Below are 23,980 nucleotides of genomic sequence, written 5' to 3' on the forward strand. Positions count from 1 at the left end.
CGGGCGCGGGGACCTGCCGGGCGCGGGCGGCCCTGGGCCCGGGCGGCCGCGGGGCAGCGGCGGCGGGACCATGTCGGTGGCGGGGCTCAAGAAGCAGTTCCACAAAGCCAGCCAGGTAGGGGGGCCGCGGCGGGGCCCGGCGGGCTTTGCTGTCGATGGGCGGCTCGCCCGGCGCCCGCTGCCGCACGGGTGGCGGGTCCCTGCTGCGTGTGTGGCAGCATCACCCTGGCACCTGCGGGGAGCGTTTCCTTCGGCGTTACCTCCGAGTCCTGCCCTTGTGTTTTTGCCTGTCAGCTTCCTGTGCTGTTCTCACAGGAGAAGATTGCCCCTTCCATTCTTTTGCTTGGGGCTTCAGGTCTTTCCTTTAGTTAATAACATTTGTTATTTAGTGGTCTGTTCGTGTTCGTGTTTTGAGGCCCCAGTTAAAGCTACAGCCTGTATGGGAGCAGCTTTCCCCTAAAGAGTTCATTGTTTTGGTCTTCCACGAATGGCTGGTTATTATCCTACCTGGAATGCCATGTATTTGTCCTGTAGAGGGTATCAGATGTTTCTAGAGTTTTCCCTCCTTTTCTAGATGCTCTACGCTTTATCTTCTCTAGAGTGAATCTTCATCTTCTTCCGACCCCTTTATCTCTTTTGTCTCTTTTATGTGCTTTGCTTTAATAGTTTAGCTGGTTTCTTTTAAGAGAGAAGCACCTTTCTGCTGAGCAGGACTGGTTGAATTCCCTGGTAGGATGGTGCCAGTGCCAAACCCTGCATTGATGCAGGGGCTTCAGGATGTGGCTGCAGTGGGATTCTTCCTCTGAAGGATTTTGGAAGTCTGAGCTGCTTTGCTTGCTCATTCTAAGTCAAAGAGATCTGTATTTCTGCTGGCTGTCCTTAATAGTAATGGTAGTATTGAAATGAGTGTCTGTAACCTGTTTAGTGAAATCCGACAGCTGCTCTTGTCTTGGTGAGAGAGAGGAAAATAAAGGTTCTTTGAGTGCTTGGCTGTCATCTTTCTAGGTCTTCCTTCAGCTATGTGGCTTGTCAGCAGCCCAAGTGCAGAATCTGCACTTTGTTTGGATACAGAGATGCTAAATATTTGTATCTAATGTTTCCGTAGCGTGCTCTCTTTCATGGAATGTACTGATCCTGAAAAATGTTGTGAATTGGTATCTTTTAGTTAACTTGCACTGTTTCTTTGAGAAGATGCTGGCTCTGTAGAATAAACAAATCCAAGGACAATTTATTAAAGATTTTGGTTTGCTTTGCATCTGGTATGCTGGTAAGTGATGCAGCCTTTGCTGTAGTGAGTTTGTAACTCAGGAAGCTGAAGATACTTAACTGAGGAAGTTTGAGAGGTAACCACAGAAGAGCCCTCTTGTCTGGCAACTGGTAACAGTGCAGGTTACTTAACCCTGCTCAGATGTCTGGTAAGCAAACAAACAAAAGGATGGGTGGGATCTGATAAAGGTAGTAATAATGGCAGAAAGTATTAATGGCAGAAATGGAGAATATATTGAATTTGACTGCATTTGTTGGAAAGTTGTGGTATGACTTCCAATATTCCATGCTGTAAGGAACTGCAATGCATAACTCATAGGAATATTCTTCTTGCTAGGGTGGGTCAAAAGTAAAATTTCAACTTATTTTCAAAAGCAAAACTGAGCAAGAAATTTTAAATCAGTTGATTGAAAAAATCTGTCATTATGGAAATGTGTTTAGTAGGAAATTAAAGTTCAGGAATAAGATACTGGATATTTTTTGTACATAAGGTATCAGAAGACACTTCTTAAAAGCTCATTCTGTAAGAATTCAGATAAGATGTTGGGGCAAAATAGTAGTGGGAGAATAACAGAAGAAATAGCATATATATATGTCGTGGATCAAAACAGCCATGTCTAAACAATGACACTGCTTATCTGTGGCACACAGAGGCACAGTCATGGCTAGATGTATAAAGTTGTTGAACTAACAAAAGTAAGGGACATGAAAAATGGAAATATTGGGATTCTATATTTTAGGAGAATTATTTGACAAAATGCTAAAGCAAGAAAATGCAGAGCATGAGAGGTATTTCTCTACAGATTTGTTAAATTTCCAAGTACTGTGGGATCACTTAAGGAGACAGAGACCTTTGTGTATTGAGTGGATGAAAGATGCCAGTGGTAACTGTTAACAGCAGAGACAGGCATTGCTTGGGGAAAGAAAGAAATTAATTCCTTTAGTGTTCCCAAAGGAGAATGGGGGCAGATGACAAAAACTGGCAAATGTCCCAGAGGACATTGAGGAATACTGGAGGGAATGAGACTACTGTCAGGACATGTGATTAAGGAATAAGAATAATATTTGAAAGCTAACAGAACCTAAGGACAAAAAATCTGAAGGCTGAAGCAAGTGTATTAAGACAGTCTGTATTTACCAGTTCATTCAGAAATATGAATAAATATAAAAAATTACCATATGGAACCATGTATGGTTTCCATGCTAAAGTAGACTTCTGTTCAATGGAAATAAATTACAATTCTAAATGAAATATAGAGCAGTATAGATATATAGTTATAAAAATATTAAGTAAAATAAATTGAGTTATTCTAAATTCTTCTTGCTCTTACTGAACCACTGAACTTTTTTGCAAAAAACGGCATTTCAGTTTTTTGATCACCTTTGTGTGTAGGCTTAAATTCTAAGTAAGTGCAGGAGTCCAGGAAAACAAAAATTACTTGTGATTTAATACATACAGTTGAGGTTTCTGGGATGTTTGTCTGATGCTTGTCAGCTTGGTTGGTCTGAAGTTACACTTAAGTAAATGAGTGTTTGCTTTATGAAAGGTCAGCAGTTAACTTTTTATGGTTACTAATGCCCTTGCCAAAATCAGGCATGACAAGCTATTGCAGACTTGGCTGCTGTAGCAAAAAGTCACCGTGGGTCTGTCTGGGAAATGTTCAGATGGTTTTCCCCTAGAATTTTTTACCCAATTGTTTTTATTTCCCACTGAAAATTGCATGTTGGGTTTTCACTGAAGTGTCAGGCAGTGAGATGTAGAAGACAGCTCTTGTGTTACATGTCTAACACAAGATGAGTAGAGTTGGAGCTGTTTTTCTGTACATTCCAATATACAAAGCTGCAGTGCTGCTCCATTATCTGTCCCCTAATGATTGCTTCCCCTGGTGTCACGGCATGGATAGACCCAAAGCTGGGATGTATCTCCAAGTTTCTGTGTCTGTTACGAAGTGATAACACCTTCACATTACTAGAATTTTCTTTACTATGCTTTGTACTTAAGTTACAAGTTTAAATTGAAGTTTTTTAATTGCAAGTGTACTGCAGTGAGGATCTCTTCCATTCTCTCCATTACATATCAGTAATGATTCCTTGAGTATAACTCATTTAACTCATGAAATACCAAGCAGAACCTTTGAAGTGTCTTACCACCTCTCACTGGCTGATAAGCAAGGGCAGGCTGTTTCTCAGGGCTGATTAATTCATGTGCAACTCCCATGAAATTCACCTTTTTTTAATATTATTTTCAATTTTTTAAATAAGTTTTGTAGAGTTGTGTTTGCAGGGAGAGTTTGTGTCCTGTCGCTTTCAGCCTCTGCCAGATGAGATCTGTTTTCCTGTTTTCAGTTTGAAAGCTTTTGATGTAGGTGTGTGTATCAGCCTGCTGCTTCTGCAGCCCTGCCTCTCACTGTGCATGTGGGATAACCCAGGTGCTGGGAGGACTGCATCGTCTGGTGTGTGCTGGGAGTATTTCAGAGTTTAGAAAAGCAGGAAGCACAGAGAATGAATAAGAAAGCCTTAATAGGTGTCAGATGCATTTCTAATTTCTGCTGTGCTCTAAAACTGCAGCCAGGCTAGGATCCTTGTGTAAAGATGTGTAACTTTTCAAAGTGCTTGGAGGCTGGTGAGCTCAGAACCTCACTCCCTTAGGGTGTTTTGAAAGCTCAGCCATGATACTGCCATAGGAAATCACAATTTTAAAATATATTTTTAAAATTAATTGTAGCTGAAAGCTGTGTATAGAAGCACTTTCACTTTCAAGAGATTATTCATGTTGTGTTTCTTAGGCTTAGGTTCTCAGAGATAATGGAAAGTAATGCTTTTCTGAGGAAACACATCTGCCAATATTCACAATTATCGTCTTATTTTTAATGTGGTCATCAACAGCTACTGTAGCCTCTGCAGACTGGGTTCTTAAACCTTCTGCCATTGTCAGTGGAGGAAGAGAGGCTCCAAGAGAGTGGGAGCCAGGAGCTGCTTTTATTGTCTATAGACAGAGCCTAAGGGGAAGCAGATTTTCTAACCAAAACAACCAAAATCTCTTACTACTTTTTTGCTTTCTGAAAGTGATTTAACCTAGTGTAATAAATATATAAGTAATATGCTCTGTGGTTTAATTTCTTATGTATCCTGAATGGCATTTGTCTTTTCAAGTGCTGTAATTATTTTAGCTATTTTTAAATGTCCTTTTTCTGTTTTTTAATCTTTTTTAAACTTTCAGCTGTCACCAACAGTTGCAGGGATGCTGCTTCATATATCCCAGATTTCTGCTTTTTCTCCATTGATTTAGGTGGCATTTTGATCTGATCTGTTGGAATGAAGACCAGATCAGAATCAAGACCACCTTGTTCCCCAGACAGAATAAGTTATGTGATTGGATTTTGTTGCTAAGTTATTAGGGGTGGTGGTGGTGTTTTTTGGTGATTTTTTTTTGTTCTCTTGACTTTTTTATTTTCTGTTATGTTGTAGATACTAGCCTAGACATAATATTTAAGCCTTTTTTAAAGTTCATGTTGACATTGAGTTAATAAAGAAAAAATGTCAATTACACAAGGGCTTGATAGCAAAGGAAGTATTTTGGTAAACTTTATACAAGGAGAACCTGAACTTGACAGTGAGACATGAAAGCAAAATTTATTGCCTACATCCAGGTATATTTATTTCCTATGAGGACTATAAGCTGTTATACAGTCTGTTAGAGATATTGTCCTTTCACATCCAGTGTGAATTGGGCATGATAAATCCATGACAGTAGTGCAGAGAAAGCTTCTGTCCTGTTCCTAGTCTTTATTAGATAATTGGATTTACTTTTCTTCAAATCTTACAGAATTGTGGAAGAAGGACAATGATGAAAAGGACAACAGAATTTAGTTTCTTGTCTGATATGTTTTTAGATGAATAACTGTACTTCCACAGTTGTATTTATCAGGTGCTAAGGTGGCCTGGCAGGCAGAAGTGCAGCAGAAAGAAGCTGTGAGTGCTTCAGTCAGCATAGTACAAGTTAGCAGAAGGCAGAGGTCGTGTGCTCTGCAGCCTTTAACAATGCAGCTCCCAAAGCCTGCAAGGGGGGATCATAATGCAGTAACTCAGAAACCTAGCAGAGATGCAGCTGCTATTTGGAAGGAGGTTATTTATATTTTACACATAAAATATTTATATATGAAAGTCTCAATGGCATTGAAAAAGAATAGAGAGTGGCATAATAGAGTGGGAGCTGAACTTTCTCCTTGAATTCATCTCCTTTTATAGCTTGGCTTTGCTGTAGAGTTTTGCACAGGCATCCTGAAAGTTGGAGTGAGAGCTGGCACTCCATCCCAGGCTCCTGCTGCTGCCTGAGTCACTGCGGCACATGCTGGGTAATACATTGCAGTGCAGGCTCTGAGAATCCTGCAATGCTGAAAAACAAACAGCCAAGTGAAGCCCAGCAGCAGCACTGCACTGAGATTTTCTTCAGCAGCACTTGGAGTTACTTGGAGTTGCAGTGCACCTGCAGTTTCTGTAAACACTCATGTAAATAAAATATCAAACTCATCCCATTCTTCATAGCTTCTGTGAAAAGCATATGAAGTGCAAACATGCTCTTATAATGATAATGCTAAGGACAAAGTACTTCTGTTTTTGTTAATGCCACTTTCACCCCAGTTTACTGCCATAGTCTAATTCTATATTGTGCTGAGTTCTCATTGTTGGTCCCTTTTCTGTTCATGTTCTGTTCACTGCTGGAGTTTTATGGCTAGTTGAGAGTTGCACCTGTAGGTTTTAACAATACTTTTCAAAAGTCCACTTAGAAGGGAGCTAGGTTACACCTTCTATTTGATTTTCTAGAGCCCTGGTGTCCTTCCACTGTATGCATGTTTCTGTTATCGAAGTTACTTAGAGTTTTATGCATTGATGGGAGAATATAGCAGTTAATTTCCTGCAACATCTCAGGTAGCAGCAGCTGTGCACGTGAAACACAAAAATAACTTGGCCTTGCATACTTGGTATTCAAAGGACAATGCCAAGCCTCTGAGGAGAATCAGTTCTGTTTCCTTACCACCCTAATTAAGGTGCATTTTTGATGCTGTACTTGTGTTTAATGAACTGTAAGGACTACAGTGAAATTAGTCTGCTTAACAACTGAGCATGACTTAGGAAATCCAAGACTCAGAGGAAATCAAGGGGTTCTAAAATTCTGTTTTCCATGATTGCAGTCAGGTTACAGATCTAAGGTGAAAAAGTAGAAAAGGTATTTTAAAATTTTTTTCTTAACCAAACAAAAAGGAGATAAAGTATAAAAAACCAGTGGTCATGGTCCTAGGTAGTAACAGCCCCTTTATTCCCTTGTATTTTGCAAATCCTGCTAGGTCTTACTGTTCTCATTCTTTTTCTTGCAGTTGCCAGTAAATATGAAAGTGCTAGAAAGTGACATGAGTTCAAGGATAAGGAGCTGGTCAGTGGCAGAACCAAAAGTAGATTATGTACTTCTAGACTACAGATGCAATGTCTAGTCACTATAGTTTGTTAGGTGGTTTTTTTTTTTTAAATAATTTATATTTTTTAAAATTTATTTTACATATGTATTGATAAATGCAAAATGTAGATATGAGTTTGGCTTAAAGTTTCTGTATAAATGTGCTGTAATTTCACTGACTGAAAGTTTGGCAAGGCTGAACATGGTATTTTCAATTACCTTTATGGTGTTTAATACCCCTCTGGAATGAGCAAGCAATCTTTTAGGAACTGTGATTTTTGGGTAGTGGTATCTCCTCACAGAGAATGAGTATGTGTGTGTATGTGAGAAATGTGCTTAGTGCCATAAACAAAATGTTGGATTGGGAGTCACAAAGTCAATATTTTGATTCAGAATTGTGATTCTGCCTTTTGCAATCCTGTTGGTAGAGCTAGAAAGTGAAATCTGGTGCCTGTGCTGTTTGTATGGTCAGAGAACACACAAGCACGGGAACGCTTTGTCTTTCTTTCCTGCAGAGAATGTAGCACTTGCCAGCTTGGCATCTGGGTCACAAGAGATGTGTGCAGGGTGAGAGGGGAACGAGACTCATTAAACAAGGAAATTGGTAATCAAAGACCTTTCATCAATTCAGAGCCAGCAGTTCCAGTCTGCTCTTCTGAAATTTCTTCCAAAGAAAATAATATTTTTAAAGATATTAGGATGAATTCTGTGCTTGGTGTGGTTTGCTTGGGTGACTGACTGCCTGAGGCACTGGAACATAGCAACTGTTGCTTACCTTTAAGATTAACTGTTTATCATTTTATGGATTTAGCTTCTGAATAATCCCTACTTGCTTTTTCCCCCTGTATATTGTAGTAACTACATAGGATCCGAAGGGCTATGTCTGTTGCTTTGTTTTGTATGGGGAATGCAAGAATCGTGGCAATTTCATTGTCAGTTTGGTGATTAAGAGTTTCCCTTCAGCGATCTCTTCAGCTGTGGTTAAAGGTGTCTGTTTCATGGGAATTGGCTTGTTTTGCTACTGATGGATGTGCTGCCTTTTTTGTAGGAATTCCTTGCTGCAAAGCCATGTGCCCCCCCAGAGGAGGACAGAGCCTTTTGACCTCCTTTGCACTGGTGCTTTATAGCTCCTGGGGGAATTCAGGGGTCTGTGTTCTGTGTGTAAATTATACTTGGAAATTATTGCAGTTTGCTCTGTCATTTGTTTAATTTTATAACAGTGGAAGTCAATTCTGTGTGAGTGCTGAGGGAAGTTCTTGTCTGTCCCATGGATGAAGTCAGTGGTGCATTTCTGCAGTGCTGCTCTTACTGCTAGGCAGAACTGTGCCTTATGGAGATTCAGGACAGTGTGTGTCTTTCTTAGAAATGGAGCTGAACTCTATCCCCCAGTTGCATTTGAGTTTGTGGTGTTGTATTTACCAATGTCTTGCTGCCTAAAACCACTGGCAGGTTTTGAAATAGAGTTTCGAAAATAAGGCAAAAAATGTACAGTGACTTCCTTTCCAAACTAGTCCTGGTGAACAAACTGATGAAATAATGGTTATGGGGTTTTTTCTTCACTTTTCACTGTGATACATGGAGGTTTTCAGTTAAGTGAATGAAAGGAGCATGGATTATTGCAAACTTTCTGACACAAGAAAGTGCTTGAGACTTGTGTGTTCCATTTAGTTTTCCCAACTCTTGATGAACACAGCTTGCATTAGCAAAGAGTAAGACAATCTTCTTTCTTTTTTCCCATGGGTAATGTTTCTAAGGGCCTCCATGGATCCTAGCTGTGCTGCTAGGAGCACATTGATGGATTTTGCGAAATATTTGAGGAATGAGACTTTTAAGACCCATTAAAAATTCAGTTGCATTTGTAGCAGACCCAGGAACTGGAAGTACATTGCTTAACAGTGCTCTGATGCTGGATGTGAGCTTAGACTTGGGAAAACTGTGAACTAAAATGCCTTTAAAAAAAAAAAGAAAAAAGAATCAAACAAGAAACCTCACAAGCAGCACAGACAATGTGCTTGCTGATTCAAAGGGAAAATGTGCCATCCTTTTACAGCAGAACCAGGTAGATTGCCTTGAGTATCATGTAATGGGGGCTGACTGTGTGGCAGAAGAATGTGGGTGTTTCACACTGTACCAAAAGCACAGGAAGCTACAGGACTGGCAGCTCAGATAAGTAGCAATGATGCCATTTAAATCAAAATAATGTGCAGTAAAAAGTAAGGGTATGAGAAAGAGTCCTCAGTCCATTTTATAGTGATTTAAAATCCACACAGCTTGTCTTAAGTGCTAAAACATGTAAGCAGCAGTTTAATAACATTGAAGGACAAATTTCTTACTTGATTATGTGGAATGGGATTCTGTAAGAATTACTGTCTGGAAAGTACTTTCTGAAAGTGCAATAAACAGATTATTTGTCACTTTTCATGTGTAAAATGTAGACTTGCTGATAAACATGCAGATGTGGTGATGAGAAATAGCATGCTAATGTGAGAAGTTGATTCTAAAGCAAATCAACTTGAAATTACCATTTTTGACTGTTGGTGTATCTGGCTGTGTACAGCTTCTGTTGACAGTCTTGTTCTGCTTCCTCTGCACAGCTCGCCTGGGGCTCTGTAGGGAATGATCCTGACCACATTTTTGCTGGTAATGGATTCACTAAAACTGTCACTTTAAACTGTGGCACTGCCAAGGAATTCCTACTTTAGATAAATATGTAGTCATATAGTAACTTTTAAAACTAATACTCCTAAGTATTTGGAACATATCTTTTAGTTCTAGCAGCTCTTGAGCTTCAGCAAATTTAAAAATATTTGGCCCAAATACATAAGCTTTGAGCTTAAAGCTGTAAGTCACTGTTAAAAATGCCCACATCTTGACTGTGTTATTTCTCCTGTAGTTACTTTGCACTGGTGCTTTAAAACTATTTGGCAAGAAATTACTGATACTCAAATAAACTGCTTTGGTGTTGAATGTAAATGAATAGATGTGACTTCAGCAAAGGTGATATGAATATATTCTGGCTTTACAGAAACTGAATTAGGTTATCCATTACTTTTTCCTGCTCTTTGGCAGGGCTCTCTGACATCAGTTGTGTGTAAGTGATCTTTCTAATCATGCATGTGAGCATTGGACATGTGGAAGTCCTTGGTGTCCTAATAAGGTGGCCCAATGTGTTCACCCTTTAAAAAAAAACAACAAAACCAAAAAACTTTTAGATCAGCTGGTTTGTATTTAAATGGATTTTCAGTAAAGCTGTTCAATAAGCAGAAATCTCTGGTGGTGGAAATGCAGGAGGGCAATTGGGTAGTCATGAATTATGCAGTGCAGTTACATGTTTTAAGAAGAAAAAAATATTGACATGTTTTAAGGATTTTAATTTCTTGTTCTGCATATTCAGGCTATGATCTTTTTGTTGCTTGATCTCTTCAATTTGACAAACCAGGGCTTTTTTTTTTTGTTTCAAATGGTGTAAAAAGAAATACCAACAACAGCATGTTACTGTCACAGAAATAATGTGCAAATGGTGCAATTGGCTATTCTACGGTGACTCTTAGATTTCATGCAGGACCCAGCTACAGGGTGCCACACTGGGTTATGGTTACAGTAAGGTGTAAAATACAAGTACAGCTTTACATCTGTGGCTAGGTCTGTGACTCTTGCTGTGCTGAAAGTTGACTAGACCTTCCTGAGTTCAGGCCTGTGCTACAATCAGTGATGTATTTAGTGTTACTTTTGCATGAGCCAGTGGGAGCCGTCTTAGGAATAGGCCAGGTAGTTTAACCTGAGAAAAGAGTGAAGGACCCAGTTTTTGGGTTTAATTCCAGGGCATTGTGCTGGAATTGGTCACATAATGTTCTGGGAACATGAAGTGTGTTCAATTCCTGTTAGGGGCTATGAATCAGAGTAGTTCTCTCTTCCAGAACTATGACTGACAATATGCCAACATTCCCTAGAACAAGGCAGAGCATGGATTTTCACTAGACTGGTGGCAATTGCAGCTGTCGTATTAAATCAGCAGAAATGAAGAGATATTGAATGGACAAGGTAATGTAAAGTATATTGATTTAGGGCAGAGAGGTCATTAAAGAAGTCAGACCCCCTCACTGTACACACACCTTTACATTGCATGTGCAGGAACAATGTTTGTGCAGTCAGCTTTAACAGCTGGATGCTGTCAGATGCAGCACAAAATTCCATGGCAACTTGCTTCACCCTAAATCCAGGCTGTGGTAGCCTTGCTGTACCTTCAGGGGAAGGTCCTGTCCACCCCTTTGGGTCAGCTCTGTGGGTGCTTGTGTGATCACATACACTAAGCTGTTAGAGGCAGCTTATCCATCTCAAAATCAACCCAGCTCCAATGTGTGAGCAGCTTTCAGGTGGATTAACCCACTGAAGAGCTCACAGCACACAAGAGTTGCTGCTACCAGTGCAGGGGAAATGGAGGCAGTGTCTCGACTGGGATGAAAAGGATTTAGAGAAGGTTTAGCAGCTGTGGGAAAGTACCTTAATGATTATTAGAATGTTTTGTTCAGAGAGTAGAATAAATTCTGCTTTGTAGGGATTTGTATCTTGCTGAAGTTCTCAATGAGAGCCCACAAGGAATCTCTGCTACCAGCTCACCCTGGGCTAATGGTGAACGTTGTGATTATGATAATATATCACATGAAGGCAACAAGATCTATCCCTAATCCAGCAAGCCTGGAACCCAAACAGGACAGTTGAGTGGTTTAAGTTGAATGTTGATCAGTCTGGATGTAGGTAAAAGTGATGCTCCTGATGAAAGCAGCCCTTCAAACTATGTGAGATCTGAGAGGCTTCAGCCAGACTTCAGCAAAAGACTGAGAATGCTGTTGAAGGAGGGATGGAATACATTTCTTAAGTGGAGGAAAGAATGCCTTTATTTCAGCTGAGAGGAGAGTCTGGGGAGGGAAGTTCTGCTCAGCTGGAGTAAGTACTACTGGCATAAATGGTATACAACAGAGACACAAGTTAGGGTGACATTGTTGAAGGTAGCAAGAGGCAAGATAATCAGTAAAAAAATGTGGTGTAACTTCTCCTGTTCTCTCAATACTATGGGCAGAACAGAATGTTTTAAGGGACTTCTTTGACAATTACTTATTAGCATTTGTAAAAGCAATTTTTAAATACAGCCATGAGAGACATCCAATGTAGAAGCATCACGCAGGTGTGAGGAGTAATAAGATAATATGAAAGGTTCTCATATTACTTGGAAAGGAATTGTGTAAAGGGGTTATTTAAGTCTCTGATTTTAAGGATTTTGTTTTATAGTACAATCACCCTTTCTCATCTTTGCAGTGGATATATATGAGTAGGTCAAAAGGAAGCCACACCTTCCTTGCAAGCAGAGGGAACAACTTCAGAAAGGGGGATTGTTTGAAAGCCAAATTAGAATGGTATTGCTGCCAAATGAAATTTTGCACTTGGAACCTGTGGAGGGAGGAAGAAGTGTTAATGTGGTAACAGCCAGTGGAATGCACGCAGTGTGTAACTTGTCGTTCACAGCTCCAACTCTTCTCCATGCAGAGGAAACTGAAATATTGCCCAGTTGTACCTGAAACAAGATGCTGAAAGAGAGGCAGAAAATGGTTCTGACAGGCACTGAGGTGCTGCTTGTCCTGGCCACCCTGAGGAGGATGGGCTGTCTCTGTGGGATGCACCCACTAACTCTACCTGTCTGCAGTGCTCATGCACATTCTGTCTCATTAGATTGGCTGGACAAGCAACTGCCAACATAATGAGATGGAAGACCATAGTTTAGAATAAAAATCCCCAAAATTTACTTTTCAAAGAAACTCAGAATGTTTTAATTAATCATGAATTTGGAACTGAGTGAGAAGTCAGTGAAATTAAAAAGTGAGGCAGGATAATCATTATGGGTATTTTTTTACAGCCCTTTGATGGCTTTACAGTTCTCTTTTTAGGGTATGCTCACTTTCACAAACAAGATTTCAAACAGATTAGGGAACAGTATTTTAGATTTCTGTAATGAAATATGGAAGTAAAAGTGTGGAGCATGGCGATTCATGGTTTCAGGTTCATCATTGTTCTTGGCTATTTAAAGTCTTACATCAATAATTTAAATTACTGTCAGAGACTTTAATGTAATCAGGTTTTCTCATTAAAAGCTCCTGTGTCTTTTCTTCTGACAAGTGGGCAGTCTTGAGTCTGACCCTGTTACATTTTTTTAAGTAAGCTTGCAGAGCAAATCATGTGTCTGTGTCCAGAAATTTAGATTGGTTAGTTTATTACATTTGAGTTCTTACAAAGATGTTTTCCCTCAGAAATGTGTACAATAATGATGACTTTGAATTTCTAGATGTATAAATGCATGTGCAAGCATCACTATTGAGTTCTTTAGGAAACAGTGGAGGTTTGTCAGGAAGAGTTCAAGGTTTTGCAGTACAAAGTAGTTTTTGTTGTACAATGCATGTGCTGAAGAATAGCTATAGCAGACAAGTTGGACTAAAGTGCTCAGTAATAGTGTGATGTGTCACCGCCTGGTGCGAAATGAGTCACTCTCTATAGAAATGCAAAATCACATTATAGAGTCCAGAGTCTTGTACTTTATTCATATATGGACAAGACTGTCCTTTGTCCATGGTAATGGTTTTCTTCAATATCTGTGCATACAATTTAAGCACATAGACAGCATTGCATTGGTGTATGTACCATCTCATTTTTGTTGTTGAGATGTGTCTGGATTTTGCCACCAATTGAATTTATAGGCAAGGAGGAGTAGGTGGCATGTAGGTAACTTGAAAAACCGAGTTGTTAGCCATGAGATGGACATGGTTTCTGGAAAGTACTTCTCAGTGTTTTTGCTGCCTCCAAAGCTCAGTAACTACCAAAGGCACCAAGTGTAACAGCACTGTGGTTTGGAAGTGCCTTTGTGAAACCTGTGTTTCTTACTTTTTCATCCCACTGCTGTGGTCAAGCAGTTAAAGTGAAAATTGCAGTGTTAGTGGGTGCACTCAGAAAGGCAGTGTAGTTACCTGGGAAGGATGCCAAGTCTGATAGGGTTTTCAAGTTTAAAGCATTTAAGATTTTAGGCAATTACTATGTGTCTCAGAATTACAGACCTAGAAGCAGAGGCTGTGCCCCAGTTCAGCTGGTTTAAGAGCCTGTAGGACCCAGAGGTCAAAGTCCAATTTCAGGAGAGTGATATTGCTGCAGCAAATTGTCTGGGTAAGTTAATAACAAGTTCCATTAATCATTGAGCTGGGTGGTCCAGCTCATTCGTGAAGAGACCATGGAGGAGCAGAGGGGGAAGAATTGTATTGAATTGTTCTTTATTGGAGCAAGTGCTGGGCCACTGCCATTGAGGTGTTCTGGGTCTCTGTGGCTGGAATCAAGCGTCTTTGTGGCAGCTGCTCTTCTTTCCATGTACAACCCATTTCCTTTCACACTATTCAGTGGCTAATGTTTAAACTTTGTGCTGGTGGTTAAAAAGAGTAAGGAATGCATCTAATTAGGAAGTAGAGAAAGTTGCTTTATGTTATGGGAAAGAAATAAAACCCATTTTTTACAATTACTGTTGAGGGTCCTGCCATAATTATCTGCATGTGGTTACTGATTGCTTAATATTTTTCTGTCCAAAAAATTGTAAAGAAAATTATCTCAAATACTCTATGCATTATAAGAGAAAGGACTTAGCCTTTTAGGTTTTATTAAGTGGTGGAATATATTCCTTTAAACATTTTCTGCAATTCTACAATTGTTACAAAACAATTTCTACAATTACATTAAACATTCTGTATGCTTCTAGCTCGTGTATTTAACATTACCTGGTAGAGCTGTAGGTCTCACCTGAAGCCTAATTCAAAAAGTGTTTTCCTGCTGACAGATCTAAAGGCAGGAGGAGACTCAAGTCCCATTTGCAAACTGAAGGATTTAATATGTGCTGATGATATTTTGTTTAAGTGACAGATTTCTAATGAAAAGCCTTAACTCTTGCAGGTGATTTGGAATGAAGGTGCATTGCATTTTCTGAGCCAGGCACTCAGTGCTTTATAAGCCATTTGGCAAGTGTTCCCAGTCAGTGCAAGTGGTGATGCTTATCTGTTGTGTTCCTAAGTTCAGGTGACCGGGCATCTGAGGGAAAGTGCTTTTGCAATTTAAAGTCAGAAGGTCAAATTTAATGAAATGTGGAGTCATAAAGGGTGCATATCTATGTGACAGGAAGCAAAGCTGAAAAAAGGTGAGTTTTGAAGGAAAGGTTTATTGCAGCCCTCCTTAAAAGCAAAGGTAGTTTTTATCTCTGGCTGTTTTCTTCCTCCTCCTTTTGTTATTTTCTGTTTCTCAAAATAACAGCAAGTACCTGATCTTCTCTGGGGTGTTCTCTACAGTATTTCTGTCCTAGGACTCTTTATTCTTTTAACCTTGAGTTGAAATTATAAGTTACAAGGATAAACCAGTCTTGTACTTTGATAAAAGAGCATGAGAGTGTTCCAATAAATGACTCCTGAACAGAACACTGAAGAGAACAAAAGCATATGCATCTCTTGATGGGAACGGAAGAGAGACACTAGCAGGAAAAAGGGAAGGAGGAGCTGGCTTGTGAGAGAGAATATTTAAGATGGAAAGTTGGATTAATTTTTATCATCCGTGGATGCAAAAAGTAACTGGTCATTCTAAAATGTTTCATTTCCTGTGTAAGTATCATTTCCCTGAACAATTTATCAAGTCACTGCTCCTAAGTGTGGGAACATGTTTTTTGATACTTAAGCAACAAAAATAGAACAACATCTGAACAATTCTTGGTGCCTCTGAGTTTGGCTGAGCACTGGAATGAACATCATGATTAGACCTTCTGGAAAAATTATGTGTCTATATGAGGTTTGCTCAGGTTTTGAGCAGGCCATATCTCCAGCAGAGGTGGAGGAAAGTATATGTTAGAACAAAATGGAAACTGAAAGAAATCTAAGGCAAAGAGAGGTAAGTGATAATGAGGGGTGAGGCAACAGAGAAAAACAAACTAAATGGAAGCAGTGCTAGTGAAAAGAGACTGAAAGGAAAAAAGAAAGGTGCTAAGGTACCAGTGATGAGTAAACGAGGAGAACAAAACTTACAGAGCTTAGTAGAAATACTTAAGAGTAGTGACAGCTCTGCACACCTGTGCTGCAAGGTGAGGTGAGCACACCCAGGGCACTGCCAGGAAAACCTGGTGCAGGAGGTGAGTGCCTGAACAGAGCTGCCTGCCCTGGCACAGAGCTGGGGCTGGTACAATCAGTGTCACTGGCAAAGTGATTTCCTTGCTCTACCCTTCTCTCCTTCTTGTTTCAGTTTTTGAGCACCGAGCCAAACTCTTTCTCAATCTCAGAGATGATGATACCCTAACAAAGAGCAGGCTTTGTCCTGGTATTTGAACCTGTGGCATTGATTTAACCTTGATGGGACAGAGGAGCATCACTTTTTGCTGTCTCTCTCCCAGGGAGGCAAGCAGTGTTTGTGCTTCAGCCTTGCACAGGAGCTTCAGCAGTCTGAATTGTCACTGGGATTCTGGGAACTCAGCTGGTGGTGGCTGCTTAGGGAATGCTCTGAATTCCTACATCCCTTCTTGCCAGGGGCATGTTCCATTCCTGCAGCTGTTCTCCAGTGTCTGAACTGTGATGGTTGGTACAACTTCGGGTCACCTCTCACCAGAGGCTCTGAAACTGGAATCCTCAGGCTAAAAAAGAAATTGTAGAAAACTTCTTTATGAGAATTTAAAGTGCTAATGTTTTGAACAGGACTTGGAATTAAATTATTATGGAACGTTACATATGCTACCCTTTCAAAAACAGTAATATCTGCCATGGTTTTCTTTAAAACTTCATTTTTCGCAAACTGTGGCACTGGTCATACTGGTGAGAGAAGTGCCAGCTTGAGCTAATTTTGCAAGTGTAGAAAGCTGGGATTTGAGAAGTAAGAAAAGGAGGCATACGGCAAACTCCAGAAAGAAATCAGTGCATTCATTGCAGAAAAAAAAGAAGATGCTGTACAAGTCTGCCTTCCTTCTAGAGTATTCAACTTCTTGGGTACTTTTTAAGCATCTAGATTATTTTTGTGAAAAAAGTATTTGCTGATTGTCAGAATTCTTAATCCTGTTTGCAATGTATTAGGCCACAGTGCTGTGGATCTTGCCATACACATTGTAGTTTGCAAGGAAGTGATGGGTCCAAACATGTACAGGTAACTCCATAGCCAAGCAATAGTTTAAATATTGGCAATTTCTGTAGTGTTCTCTTTGTGATAACTGCAGACCATACAGAGAGGCTGCCCTGGACTGCACGTGCCCTGTGGTATACTGATGGCGCTATGATTTGGATGTATAGATTGATTAAGAAAATAGCCACAGCCTATCCAGCAATTATTTTTGAATGTAGATAACAGAAGCCTTTGCTCTGCTGTGCCAGATGAAACTCAAGGACAAAATATTTCTTCAAAAGAAGACATTAAGTAATAGTAATGCAGTAGTAGTAGTTTAGCTGCTCTCAGCTGTTTGTGACTAGAATCTGAAATGAAACAGAGCTCATATCTTGGCAGTGTTGAGTCCTGTGCTTCTCTGATGAGTCTCTTGGGTTAGACTCTTAAGAAGTATTTACATGCCTAAAGATTTAGATAAGCACTTGGTGGGGTGTTCAAAAGCATCCAGGTCTCTAATACCTCTTGGCTTACTTAAGGGCGTGTGGGAATGTGTATATGCAGGTGTGTGTGTGTAAAAGCTGTTGATTAATTCTATTATTTTGAAGAAAAATAATATAAAATTCAACAGGAAATAGCATTCCAGCCACTGAGTTATTTCACAAATACTGCTATGCTTGTATCTTCTTCTCCTGTAATTTTTTTGTTTTATTCTTGTTTTTCATTATTTGCCTGTATCTGTTGAAGCAAAAGAAAAAGTTGCTAATCCTTGAGCCTTCTGACCTGCATGGAAAAGAATGTCCTTTGACACATCATTTTGCAGAATTTAAGTGTTATCATTTAAAATTTGAAAACTTGAAACCATTTATTTATTATTTATTATCTATTTTGACATGGAAAATAGATATCAACACTTTTCTACAGACTGTGTACAGTAAAATCTCTCTTGTGTAAATTGTACATTCATCTCTTAATTTTTGCAACAGTCTGGAATTCCATTCTCACAATAAATAAATTGTATTCCCATAATAAATAAATTGTGCAATGCACAATTCATGTCCCGTAAACATAACTTCCCCTGTTTTGCCTGCTCGGAAATACAGATAGAATATATTATTTAAGATTGCATTGCTCAGGGCAGATAGTGAAGATCTGGGACTTTGGCATTCTCATTTCAGAGTTAGCAGTTGTTTACTGTGTGGCCAAGGACAAATCAATTTAACTCAAATTCAAGCATTTAGTCTTGAAGTTTTTCCCCTACATTAATGTTGTATTAGGAGCTTGGATGTGTGGTTTCAGCCTCTATGAATTTGTTCCCCATGTTTCCTGAAGCATCCAAAGGGCTAAAGAGTAGCTCTGGCTGAGAGCAGAAAGTCTGGATTCCAGACGTGGAAAAGCAGCACAAGTAGCATGGGCTTGCTTTTAATGAGACACTCGAGACCTTTGGAGTGTCACAGAAAGGGTAAAGCTGTCCTTTACATCACGAGGATAAAATATTCTGAAATATGCTAAGACCTTTCAAAGGACATGCTTGCTTACAGCAAGAGACAGCACCCTTCTCAATGAGCAGACTTCTTTGTAAATCTAGATTACAGTCTATATTTACACATACTTTGGCTGGATTTGGTTAATAAGGTTAATTTAAAAGGCTGCATGATTGTGTGCAGACTAGATCAGCTGGGTACAGGATTTTGAGTGTTGACTAAGGAACATCAAGTGCCCAGCATTCCTGACCCTACTTAAAATTCTCTTTCTGGCATAGACTTACTTGTAGAACAACTTAAAGTGGTATCAGAGCTAGAATTCAATGTCTGATGTTTCTATTACTAAATTAATTTTAAAAAACTGCTGAAACCAAGCCATATGTAATTTTGTGCCTAATTCTTGCAAAAAATTACATGCAAGAAATACACAAGGAAGAGCACATGAATCATATGTGGTAAATTCTCAGTATCACTGTCAAAGAAATGAGATTAATTTTTTTAAACAGATATAGCAAATATCAAACTAATTAATAAATCTTTCAGTAGGTGTGGCAAGCTTTGTGCAGCTGGCTCTGCCAGTGTGTATTCCTTTAAATGTTTATTAGGATGCAAGACATTAAACTGTGTTGTAGGTCAAGTTCTTGGTGGTCTGCAAGACATGAACTAGTGGTAACCCTTTTTTTTTTTTGAGTGTAGTAGTTAGCAATTTATATGAAATACAACAATCAGGAAAGAAGAAAAACAAGTAATATGCATAGCATAGTAGTAGAACTTGGAAGCACAAAACAGGGAGTTACAGATATTTGAGGTTAAACTACTTTTGATCTAGAAAAGAGGCTGGAATCTTGGTGTCTAATCTGATAGAGCATTCTGGAAAAGGACAAAGAAGAAAATCTCTGCCTCCCCTCAGGATTTGAATACTGCAAAGAGATTTGACTTTGTCCTGCCAGCCACCTTATTCTTCCCTTTGTTTATTACAGGCTTAAATAAGATCCTTGAGAAAGCTGTTAGTATTGTCACATTGCATTAAACCAAATCAAACACTTACATGGCTGCAGGGAAATCACTGGAACGTTTAATGATTTATTAAGAGAAGTGTAACTATTGTGTGTTAACCATACTGGAATGTAGTATTTTGTACTAAGTACTGTATTTAAGAGGTATTTAATGCATTTTTGCAGTTTGGCCCAGTTCTATTTCTATGGGAAATGTAGCCATACAGTTACATTATTTCCTGGCTCTCTGTGTGTTAACTTTGGGATGAATCTATTCATTTTCCCAGTTGATTGCTTGCTTCCTTTTTAGAGAGAGAGGGAAATAAATTTAAAACCATTTCATAGCCTTGGCTTTTTTGTCAGAATAAAAAAAATCTAGGTTTTGCCTCATGGGTTTGACAGTGTGCATATTTATGACAAATGTAGGAATTTTCTATCCCATTAAAGTTTCAACAGATAATTTCAGCAGCTAGTCCTTCAGAACAAAATAAGTGCTGTAACTTTATAAAGTCATTAAAAGCTCTTAAGCCTTTAATAGAATTTGATACCTTTCATTCAGCCTTTAAATAGCATGGGCTGGTTTCCTGGCCAGGTATGTACAAGAGAGTTTTGCTGGCAAGCCACTTCTTTCAGCAGTAGCTGAATAACAGCAAAAGAACTGTGGTGGTTCAATCCTAGTTAGAGTGTTGCAAAAGAAGGGCAAAACAAGTGAAACAGAAGGTCAGAGCATGTGTGCAAGTATTGGCTGGCAGGAGTCCCATTGACTTGTATTATAAAATACCCAGTGGATATATTAAAAAAAATAGGGTAATTGTTTTGAGAGTTTTATCAGCTCTCTGTTGATCTGGGATATTTTTGGCAGCTTCTTATGTTCAGTAACCTTCTATAGTGAAATATGAAAAACTAGTGTAATTCAGTGGATACGATGTACAAAACGTCAGTAAAATATGGCATTTTTCTGAAGCTTGTTTGTTATAATCTATATAACAATGGGGAAATGTACTATTCCTGTGCAATAGGGGTAAATCTTAATATTTTTAACATAGTTTTTCAGTATTTTTATTTTAAATCTTGAGATGTTTTTAGTTTGGAGTTTCGGTGAGCTGTAGATTTCACTTTAAAGCATGGAGAGCTCATGTGCTATGTTCATGAAATCACAGAGTGGTAAGGGGCTGGAATGGACCTTAAAGATCATCCAGTCCCAAAAGCCCCTGCCATGGACAGGGATACCTCCTCCTAGACCAGATTACTCAAGGCCTTCTCCAGATTTTGAGCACAACCAGGATTGAGGCAATGCTTCATCATAACAAAACACATCAAAGGAAAATTATACTATCTGAAAAAAATAGAATGACAAGTATCATGTGAAAAAAAATCTGAATATTAGATTTATAGAAAAATCTTTTTTTCAGATAATTTATTGGAATATAAATGCCTTAGCAGATAAATATTTAGTCTTTTAAGACTGTAACAAGATTGCAGATTGCAGTTTGAATTGTAGCTGGATGTACAGAACTAATATAGAAATCATAATATCTGGAGGGATTTCTTTCAAAGCCTGTTTGTTTTATTGCACTTTTTTTCCATGTAAAATCCTACATAAGCCCACCAGAGATTTTCAGATTTTTTATAATACAACATCATATTTAATTTTTCAATTTTAAAAAGAACAGTAGGATCTAGCAAGAAATAACGAGCAAGGAGCATTTGTGTACAAACTGCAATGTTTCTTCAGGCAAAAAGGTCTTATATAGAGCATGCAGGTTTTACCATTGAAAGTACTTTGCTACCATGTGCAACTTCAAATGAGAGGTGATAATACAAATGGCTGATTTGAAAGTATTTTCATATACATAATTAAGCTTTGTTGCTTTTTTCTTTCTCTCACTAACTCTGAGTGTGATGGAGGGAGGTGAACAGACACCTGGGAGGAAGAAATCTTTCCTGTGGCAGAGCTGCTCTCTGAGTGTGGGTTTTGATCCAGAGGAAGGCTCATGGCTTCACCAGAATCAGGACTAATGAAAGGCTTTGCTTGTGTCCTGCAGTGGAGCAGCAAAGGGCTGCTGGCCCCCTGCTGGGAACTGCCTTTTTTCACTGGCAGGAATTGTGGCCCTGTCTAGTGAAATGGTGCTGAATCCATGTTGCCCGGGTTCTGAATTTGGAGGTGAAGGATTTCTTCCTGTAGAAGGAATTCCAGGCTCCCTCAGAGTACACACCTTGTGTGATGGCAGCAGTTGTGTCTTTGGGGAGGTGGCTCGTAAAGCCTGATAGATGTTGCCACGTAACTACACAGCCCCTCAGCTGGACATCCGCATCCTCTGTTCAAAGCATTTATGGTCAAAGCATTGTTTATGTTCAAGCATTACATGCTTGATAGAAAGCATGTAAATGATGCTCCACAAATAGTCAGGGAACTAAAACTCAGCAGCTGTCTTCTTTGTGCATCCATTTTCAATAATTAATTGGATATCCTGTGACTTTTAATTGTGAGAAGGGTGATGCTAGTTTTACAACTCCTAAATTCAGTATGATCAGAACAAAAGCTTTTTTGTTCCTAAATGCAAGACTAATACAGCTATTCCCAATTACACCAATATGAAATAAACTGTAGAGATGTAAAATTTAATTGTAACCATTAGAACTTTATACCAGTTTTTATTGTTGGTAGCTCCAATGGTTTACAGACTTTATGGAATCATTTTTTATGGAGCGTCGTTTTTCAAAGGCTGTTAGGGCTCAGGATAAATACCATTGAAGTAGTGTATCCTTGGGCTACAAATTGCAGTATTGTTAATGTTTGCATAGAACTGGGAAAGCTTTTTAACACTTAATTTTTTTCTTATGATCAGTACTTTTTTTCCCAGGTGTAGGTGTGTGTTAGGTTTTCTTCAGAGTGTCTGCAGATCCCCTGGCTGGCTCTGAGGAGTTGTGTCCACAAATCACTGCAAAATAGATTTAGAATTTTATTATTGATTACACTTTCACAGTCAAACAATCACATTACTTCATTAGGTTTGTTTTTCACCATCATATAAATGGATTATCTGTAATGGGACAGCTATGGGCTGCTACTGAATGTGGGTTTTGTAACTTAAACCTGAGCAGGGTAATTCCCCCACTGTGCTCAGAAAAGGCTTTTGGGAAACCACAGATCTCTTCCTTGCCTGCTGGAGAAAGAAGACATGTGTGAGGCTGTGGAAAATGGCATTGATTATTTTTGGAATTAACAGTGCACAGAAAGGAGACAGAAACTGTTACAGTGGAGGAGCTGCAGAATTCCTGACAGGAATTCCTGCTTTTCATGCAGCCTTGTCGTGTACCTTTCTCTGTCTGCTCAAGGACTCAGACACTCCTGCAGAGACCAGGGCAGTGTCCTGCTCCACGTGTAACCTCAGGTCACTTCTCTGCTCTCATGTCTTACAGCAGCAGGATGATGACCCACAGGAGCTCACTGGTACTTGGGCTTTTCCATCTGTTTTATCTGATTTTGTGCTTGTTCTGTCAGTGCTCTGGAAGAGAAATGATCCTGACAAGTGTGTGTGCTGCTTGGCATATTAAGCATGAAGATTGTGAGTGCTGCTGTAAAGCCAATAGCAATAATTAGCTGTACGTCTCTCTTTGAACTCACATTTTCCCTTAAGCAGGACTGTTCTCTGTGTGGTAGCAGTGATACTGGTGCAAGGTCAGCCACTGCTGAGCTCCCAGCTCTGCTTCATCAGCTCCTTGCTGCTTTTTGGCAGGGCAGTGTCCTCCCCCCTCACCTGTGCTGTGCTGAGAACAGGGAACCATTGCACTGCTGAGAGCCCTGACCCATTTTCAGGTTATGCAAGTCCCCAAGGCCCTTCTAATTCAGTGAGATGAATTCCCATTTAGAAGGTGCTGAGGACAAACAAAACACTTTATTGGGGACAGGTTTGGGGAACAGCAGCAGTCAGTGAGCTAGGCCTGGATTTCACATTATCTGTTACAGTTTCAGTGATAAAAGCCAATTAAAACAGAGAACTGTTAGGTATTTTTGAAGGAATGTAATGTTGAATATGTGTTAAATCACTGTTGTAGTGGAGGGATCGAGGCTTTCAAAGGCTGTTTCACACTGGGTAAAGATCTGGCTTTCCTTTCATGTTGTCACAGTGCAGGTACCATGCACTGCAAGAAGCAGATGGCAGAGTTCTGCTCGGTGGCTTATTCCTGGCCATGATTTACTCAGTGAGGACCACAGTCAGGTCTGACAGCCTGGAGTTTTCACACCAAAGTTGGTTAACTTTTAGCCTTTTCGGAAGGTTTACTGGAATAGATCTGAAACTGGTGCTTCGGGTTTTTGAAGAACACCTGGCATTTTTTGTTTTGATCATAAAGGTGCTCAGTCTCACAGGTGAGTCACAGTGAAGCATTTTCACGAGTCTGTTCCTTCCACAGAATTGCACACAACTCCAGCAGGAATGGGACTTACATCCCTGAGCCTGCTGGCATACAGAAGGCTCTCAGAAGTACAAAGCTGCAGAGACACACTTGGAAAGGTTACTGTGGATTTACCTGCAGTCAGACTCTGGTCCCTGTGCTGAAATCTGCAGTGTAGGTCATGCCTGTAGAGTATAAACTCTTCAAGCATGAGAAATATTTTTTTTGTTTGCTTGTTCTAAATT

General features: G+C 39.5%; 1 protein-coding gene across 2 annotated transcripts in view; it reads left to right on the forward strand.

Annotated features, from left to right (window-relative positions):
• SH3GL3 (SH3 domain containing GRB2 like 3, endophilin A3) overlaps nucleotides 1–23,980 on the forward strand; it is a 50,239-nt gene that overhangs the window by 13,347 nt on the left and 12,912 nt on the right. Inside the window, exon 1 of one of the 2 annotated variants that reach the window (XM_039722902.1) lies at nucleotides 7–115. The exons of the other annotated variant lie outside the window; for it this stretch is intronic. Coding sequence (XP_039578836.1) covers nucleotides 71–115 — 45 coding nt within the window. The 5' untranslated portion in view covers nucleotides 7–70. Of the gene's footprint in view, nucleotides 1–6; nucleotides 116–23,980 lie in introns of those variants that run through there. 2 annotated transcript variants of the gene reach the window in all.

The sequence above is a fragment of the Passer montanus genome, unplaced genomic scaffold (assembly GCF_014805655.1).
Source record: "Passer montanus isolate IOZ18808 unplaced genomic scaffold, ASM1480565v1 scaffold5, whole genome shotgun sequence".
Classification (NCBI taxonomy): domain Eukaryota; kingdom Metazoa; phylum Chordata; class Aves; order Passeriformes; family Passeridae; genus Passer; species Passer montanus.